Here is a 7,913-nt window from a genome sequence, read left to right as displayed (position 1 = left end):
TGGATGTTTGGTAGTTTGTAGAAATAAGAATACTGCAGGAATGAGATCACTAATAATATTCTGCTTTATTGATGTAGACCATGCACTCACACCACACAGTAGTAGCCCTCACGACCGTATGGATGTTTGGATACAGGAATAGGTTTGAAATAATTAATAAGACTGGGATATATGAAAAATAGGTTACATATAGTGGATTTCGATATATAGTAAAATACTGGACATAAGCAAAGAATGAATATAAGTCCAGCTCACCTCCCCCGATCTCTCCCGATGCATGGAGGCTTCTCCTCGAAAACCTCAGGTCAGAAAATTTATTTTAGAAAGGCATCCAGCACGCACAGGAGATGATCTTTCCAAAACTTTATTCATCAAAAGCACATCTTGACAGTGGTGTAGATACAACAGGCAAACTTTGCAAACTGGTACAACGACCTACGCGTTTCGCTTCCCTGCTTAGTCATAGTCCTGAGCGTTGTGGAAGCCTTTGTAATAGTAAAATACTACATCCAAGATGGTATGAATAAAAATTGATGATTTGTGGAGTACTATGGAATATCGGCACTGAGTTGTTTGGTCGCGAATCGCGATACTATGCATGTATGGAATATTTGTATCATATGGTATTGTGACACTGAGACACATGTTGCTACAGATTGAGAAAGAATTGCTATGTTTATTTAAAAATATTTAAAATTGTTTTGTTCGATCTAATGTTTTTTGTGCTATAGTGTGGCATAGCGATATTATGTATATATGGGATATTTGTATCGTTTTGTATAGAGATATTGTGATATATTGTGATACAGATTGGGAAATAATTGTTATGTTTATTTTGTAATATTTTTATGTTTATTTTGTAATATTTTTAACTGTTTTGCTTGATGTAATGTGAAATTTCTAATGGCGCAAATATTGTGAATAAAAATGGAAATTGATGACTCCAAGGTCATGCACTGGAAGAAGCTGAAATTGGGCGACACCCTGGGTTGGGCTAGGACCGTTTGGCTCAAACATGTTTTAATAATATAGGCCTTTTTATGAAGTAATTTTATGAATATAATTTTAAAGAAAGATATTAAAACACCCTTGGATAATCTACACTATGGTGCTGCCTATGTCTATTTAGTGGATTCTCTATGAGGATGAGGGGGGGGGGGCACAAGAGTATGCACACTATGAGAATGAAGGGGGGACACAAGAGCTTACAGTCTATGGGGATGCGAAGGTGACACAAGAGCTTACAGTCTATGAGAATGAAGGGGGGACACAAGAGCTTAATTACAGTCTATGAGGATGAGGGGTGACACAAGAGCTTATAGTCTATGATAATGAGGAGGTGACACAAGAGCTTACAGTCTATGAGAATGAAGGGGGGACACAAGAGATTAATTACAGTCTATGAGGATGAGGGGGGACACAAGAGCTTATAGTCTATGAGAATGAGGAGGTGACACAAGAGCTTACAGTCTATGAGGATGAGGGGGTGACACAAGAGCTTAGAGTCTATGAGGATAAGGGGGTGACACAAATGCTTACAGTCTATGAGGATGAGGGGGTAACACAAGAGCTTACAGTCTATGAGGATGAGGGGGTGACACAATAGCTTATGGTCAATGAGGATGAGGGGGTGACACAAGAGCTTACAGTCTATGAGGATAAGGGGGGTGACACAAGAGCTTACAGTCTATGAGGATAAGGGGGTGACACAAATGCTTACAGTCTATGAGGATGAGGGGGTAACACAAGAGCTTACAGTCTATGAGGATGAGGGGGTGACACAATAGCTTATGGTCAATGAGGATGAGGGGGTGACACAAGAGCTTACAGTCTATGAGGATGAGGGGGTGACACAAGAGCTTACAGTCTATGAGGATGAGGGGGTGACACAAGAGCTTACAGTCTATGAGGATGAAGGGGGGACACAAGAGCTTAATTACAGTCTATGAGGATGAGGGGATGACACAAGAGCTTACAGTCTATGAGGATGAGGGGGTGACACAAGAGCTTAGAGTCTACTAGTATTGTAGATTGGGTCTACAAAGATGTTTCTGTACGGCTTTCATTATGTCCTTATTCCTCAGACTGTATATAATGGGATTGATCAGAGGTGTGAACACGGTATAGAGCAGGGAGAGGATCTTACTGATAATCAGTGATTGTCCTTTGGTTGGGAAAATATAAACACCGAACAAGGTTGAGTAGAATATGGAGACCACAATGAGGTGGGAGCTACAGGTGGAGAAGGCTTTCTGTCTACTGGTATTAGATTGTATTCTTAATACGGCTCGAACTATATAAGTATAAGACACGATGATGATTGTGGTTGGAATTATAAATGATGGAACTGCCAAAAGATAAATTGTCAAGTGGGTGGCAAATGTGTCAGAACAGGAAAGTTCCAGTAAAGGGACGAGGTCACAGAAAAAATGATCAATGATATTGGGTCCACAGAAAATCATATTGGCAATTTTAATAATGAAATTCAAAATAATAGAAAATCCAAGCAACCAAATGGCTATGGACAATATGACACAATGTCTAGTGGTCATGATGGAGGAGTAGTGTAGAGGATCACGGATGGCCACATACCTGTCATAGGACATCGCTGTGAGGAGGAAGCACTCAAAGGCTTCAGAAGCACAAAAAATATACATCTGAGATATACAAGCTAAAAAACTAACGACCCCTCCATTATTCAGTAGGATGTGGAGGAGGTTGGGGACAACATCTGTGATCACCAACATATCACTGATGGACAGTTGTGAGATGAAGAAGTACATGGGGGTGTGGAGGTTCCTGCTGGTGGACACCAGGACGATGATCAGGAGGTTCCCACATATTGTCCCACAGTAAATCACCAGGAAAAGAGAAAACAGGAACATTCTTATTCCTTGGCTGATTTGAAATCCTAAAAGCAAGAACTCGGAGACCGCAGTCAGATTATTCAACTGTATGTAATAAATAACAAAAAAAAAATATATCAGTATATTTCTCCGAAAAAAAGAAGCCATTGCCTTCTCATAAAACAGGTAATGTAAAGATATGACAATATGTTAATTACTCAATGACCCCAGAAAACTACAATAATGAAAATACAATAATGAAATGAGGACATTAATAATCTGTAATTACTGTCATATTATACACAAATATCTTCTATACATTTTCTAAAATTGATTCCTCTTACACAGACTTCATCATGTCGTTTTAGAGAGAATTATTGTAATGGTACATACTCCACTGTCCTGTGCCGGGCACATAGTTATGAGCCACAATTGGATGAAAACGAAATATTTATATTCTACGCACGAAGCAAATGCCAAGTACAAACAATTCCAGGGAGATTTCCTTAGTCTCGTGAGTCTCCTTTGTTTCTGATTAATGATGTGTATATAAATATAAATGTACATTAATTGCTTGTTTTTCACCAGGTGATTCTTGTGATTCTCCATGTTCCTGTCCCTCACAAATTTTGTATAAAATGAGAAATTGCTTAATTGCTTAAGTGCAGACAAGAAAAAGTTAAAGTCAACCTTAACCTTAACAGTTGCCAGATGTCCCTAGTAGCGTTGAAACCCAAGCCCACAAGAAAACGGCGTAAATGCGTTTTTTCACCAATTTCACTGCATTTGGAATCTTCTTTAAATACCCTCGCTGTGAAGTGTAATTTATTATGCAGAAAAAAAGCTGCCCCTGAGCTCTTTGCAAGTAAATAGAAAACAGTTATAGATTTTTGATGGTGGGGAGTGAAAAATAGAAATGCAAAAGCCAAAAAGGGCCTTGGCGTTAAGGGGTTAAGTCAGAACATTGGTAGAGGTAGGAGGAAGCAATGATTATAATTTAGATGGGTAACGTAAAGAATCTGAATAAAGCAGCTGGAGACGATGAAGAGTGTAATGTTCAAGAAATAGAGCGCCTGGATGTTATGTTATGCTTAAGTAGATAAGAAATGGACACATTGGGGCACATTCACTTACCCGGTCCTGTCACGATCCCCGAGTTGCGTTGTCCGACGAGGATGAAGTCCAGCGCGTATCATTATGATTGTGCGCCCGATATCCTGCATGTGTCGCTTCCCCGCTCAGGTCTGCCAGAGTTCACCTTCTTCTTCCCGGTGCTTGTAAGTGCGTGTATTGCGACACAATTAGAATTTTAAATCCCGCACTTAGTCCGAATCAGTCGGGTTTTGTGACGGCCACTCCCCCGGTTTGTGTCACATGAAAGTTGGCACGATTGCTCCAAAATCCAATCGTGTGCGCCAAAAACCCCTGTTATATGCGGCTCAAATCTGAAATAGTCAGGAAACCCGACAGAAATGCGGTGTGCGGATCCATAGTATATGTGCCCTATTGGGTCACATTTATAAAAGTGTTTGCACCAGTTTTCTGTCTGACGTTGCACTGAAAAGAATGTGAAAACTGCTTGTACATGTATTTATAAAGTGTCTTCGCCAGTTTTGTGTTGAGTCTGCACTGTGTCCGACAAGACAGAAAAAATGAAAAGGGTGTTCAGGTGCACGATTACACCGCAACTCTGCAGCATGAACAAAGTGCGCCAAAAAAAGATGGTGCATTCTGCCAGAGCAGTGCAGGGGGCGCCAGAGTCATGAAGACCGCGTGACACATTTCATGAAACTGTCTTACACTGCACCCTCTACAGGCAAACTGCACATAGTACCGTTTTCACTATTTTTGATAAATGTGGGCCAATGTATGAAGGATGGGGGGGTCAGAGTGAGGAGGTGCGATGAATTATGGAGAAGAGACTCTGATCAGATTAAATCCCAGATTTATCCAAAAACAAAGACAACCAACATCATCTTGAGCACATTGCAAATCCACATGTCTGCAGTCCAGAGGATTGATATGAAAATTTGTCCGAAATGATGACACATGAAGAACCTCAAATGAGCACATGCAGCTATATATATATTAGCACTTACCCACATGTCTCATAGACCTTTGCACGCTGTTAGATGGTTTCCTCATAAATACCCATCAATGGATAGAATATAAATGGCCTTTTATGTCAGTGGTGACTTTTTTAGATGCTGCATATTGTACGATGTGACAACTTTCCGTGTTCCTCTTGTCACTGTCTTGTCATTGTCATTGACAGCAACTGTGTGTTTTTATGTCAAAGTCACAGGAAAAATTATCTTTATTGAGAGCAAATTTAGAAGAAGCATTAGAAATAGGGAGGTCACAGACAGTTACTGGAAGTTTGACTGCTCTTGATCTAAAGGATTACATAGGATGTTTTGAAGTGTGAGGACTCTAAGAGGGACATAGTCAGAACATGTTCATGTCATGTGGTTGGCACAAGGTCGGATAGATGTTGCCTTTTGCAAGAATTTTTAGAAAAAGGGAAAGCCATCAAACAGTATGACAAAATGAATCCCTTTATTGACAAAAGACAAAAGGTAAACAGTAAACAATATAAAACAAAAAACACTATGATATATCATAAATAATACGCATATCCCCAAAGTAACTCACGCATTGAGCACCAAGTTAAGGCAAAAGGCAAGGCACGCAGGACTGCCAACACATCAAGTTGTGTTGAGAATAAACAATATGAGAAATGAGTTTTAAGTAATGAACAATGAATGCTAAACACTGAGGGCCCCACGCCAGGGTCATTGCTCAGATACATTGCACCCCAGTCAAAGAAGAAACCTTAAAGGGGATCAAGTACCCAAGTGGGCGTACTCTCAGTAGGTGTTGCAATGAACCGGCTTGAGCCTAATACTTTGTCCAGTTCAAGGGAATCTCCCCTAGACAGTGTCTTATAACAATGAGAACGACCAATCTAATGCCTGTTCCTTAGGTCATATGTTATCCTAACTGGCAGTAACACATATCGACACATGAAATAGACAACAGACTTATCACACACCACATAGGACACACAGCGGGAAAAATTGGGCAAGGATAGGTGAAAGTGGACAAGCCAGGTTCATAGAAGAGCTCAAGAAATAGGGAGGGGAGCAGAAGGAATGAAGAAGAGGCAGAGGGCGAACTAGAAAAACTGGTCGGTGAATCTAGTCTCCAAAGAGGGTCTTATATTTCCTGGATTCCCTGAAGCATATCCAGGGCTCCCATACCTGCAGAAATCGCTTATGGGCGACTGGCGACACAGCCTCTAACTCTTCCATGTGGAAAAGATGGGACATTTCCTGGGCTCTTTCCTATAATGAGTGACAAACAACAGAGAGCCAGTGGTGTGGTACCATCACTTGAGTGGCCATCAAGCAAAATCTTAATATATCCTTTTTCAGAGTACCTACTGGCCCAGGGAGGACTGACAGCAAGACAATTTCAGGAGAGGGGTTTACTTGTTTTTCAGGTATACCCCAAATACCTGGTCCCAAAATGGTTTAAGCTTCTTGCAGGTCCACCACACGTGTAGCATGTCACCTCCATCCATTCCGCAGTGCCAGCAAGAGTCTGGTATAGAAGGAAAGGCCCTATGTATCACTGCCGGCACCCGGTACCACCTAGAAACCACTTTGTATCCCTTCTCCTGCGCTGCGCATGCTGAGGACATCTTGTGTGTATAGACAAAAGAATGTTGCCATTCATCCTGATCTAATGGAGTCTCCAGTTCCCTATCCCAACTCCTCACAAACTAATGCTCAGATACGTCATAGCCCTGTAAGGGGAGAGAGTAGATTTGCAAAATGGCATGTGCCGGTGCCGTGTTAGAATAAAACAGTCCCTAGAATGATGTCAGGGAGTCTGTTTATGCCGCATTGGGGGCTGCGCTAAGCATGAAGGAAAGCAGCTGGGAGTATTCAAACCAAGAGATGGCAACATTGTCTTGACACAGATGAAAGTCCCCAAGTGAGGGTAGGGGGTGGCCCTTCAGAATGTCATACATGCACGGATGGTCTTAGAGTTTCCAACCCAGGAAGAACAATCTTGCCATTCCTTGGGGGTGAGCCGGATTCCGGAATATCGACGTAAGTGGCTAAACAGAGGAGACAAGATACCATTAGAGATCAACGATCTCCACAGCCGTAGTGCTTCTCTTAAGAGAGTTGCCTGGGGGGATGTGAATATCCAGTCCTGTGGGAATCCATGGCAAGAGCCTGAGAAGAACCAGAGATAGGGCCTGCTCCAACACCACCCAATACTTATCAACAAAATGATGCTTCCAATCTAGTAAATGCATGAAGATTCGGGCTGATGGCACATTTCAGGGAGACCGGCTTCCCCCATAGCTTTCGAGCTAATTAAAATTTTCTACGCTATCCTAGGGTGGGTCGTTCCCCAAATAAAATGCAGCACAGTGCTACGTAGGGTATGAAAAATATTTTCCGGGAGCTTTTTGGCACGCCCTGGAATATGTACAAAAACCGGGGAAGCACATCCATCTGTAAAACATTGATCCTACTGAGCCAAGGTAGTTCTTCTTGTCGTACGATTGTAGGTCCCTCATGGTGCGTTCGAGGGTTGGTGTGTAATTCAGTGCGTAGAAATTAGACAGATCATGTGGGAACGAGACCCCTAAGTTTGGAAGTCGGTTGCCACTAGAACGGGAAATTATCTCTGATATGTTGTACCTCAGCCTGGGGGAGTGAGATATTTATTGTCTCAGACTTAGAGTAGTTAATCTTGAAATTACTAACTACACTACACCTTTTTAAATTCCTGAATAATAGAGGGAAAATAGATCCTGGGCTGGGACACGTAAAGCAGTAGGTCATCTGCATATAGGACTGTCTTGCAGTGTTGAGTGCCAACCTTGCCAGCGATTTATGGAAGACAATGGATACCCCCTTCGATTTTGCCTCTGGGTTACTGTTGTGGAACCAATGTGAGTAATAGTCACGTATGCTTGGCACATTGGTAAACCTGAAGTGTGTCTCCTGAAAAAAGACAACATTAACATGCTTGTGCATGTCA

General features: G+C 41.8%; 1 protein-coding gene across 1 annotated transcript; it reads right to left on the bottom strand.

Annotated features, from left to right (window-relative positions):
• Positions 1-2,018: 2,018 nt before the first annotated feature.
• LOC140128694 (olfactory receptor 1496-like) lies at positions 2,019-6,432 on the bottom strand. The gene is made up of 3 exons (XM_072150394.1): positions 6,367-6,432; positions 6,110-6,193; positions 2,019-2,951 (listed from the first exon to the last, which is right to left on the bottom strand). The coding sequence occupies exons 1-3, from the start codon at positions 6,430-6,432 to the stop codon at positions 2,019-2,021; spliced, it is 1,083 nt and encodes a 360-aa protein (XP_072006495.1).
• Between the last annotated feature and the right edge of the window lie 1,481 nt (positions 6,433-7,913).

The sequence above is a fragment of the Engystomops pustulosus genome, chromosome 4 (genome assembly GCF_040894005.1).
Source record: "Engystomops pustulosus chromosome 4, aEngPut4.maternal, whole genome shotgun sequence".
Classification (NCBI taxonomy): Eukaryota; Metazoa; Chordata; class Amphibia; order Anura; family Leptodactylidae; genus Engystomops; species Engystomops pustulosus.
This window is presented reverse-complemented; position numbering and strand designations above follow the sequence as displayed.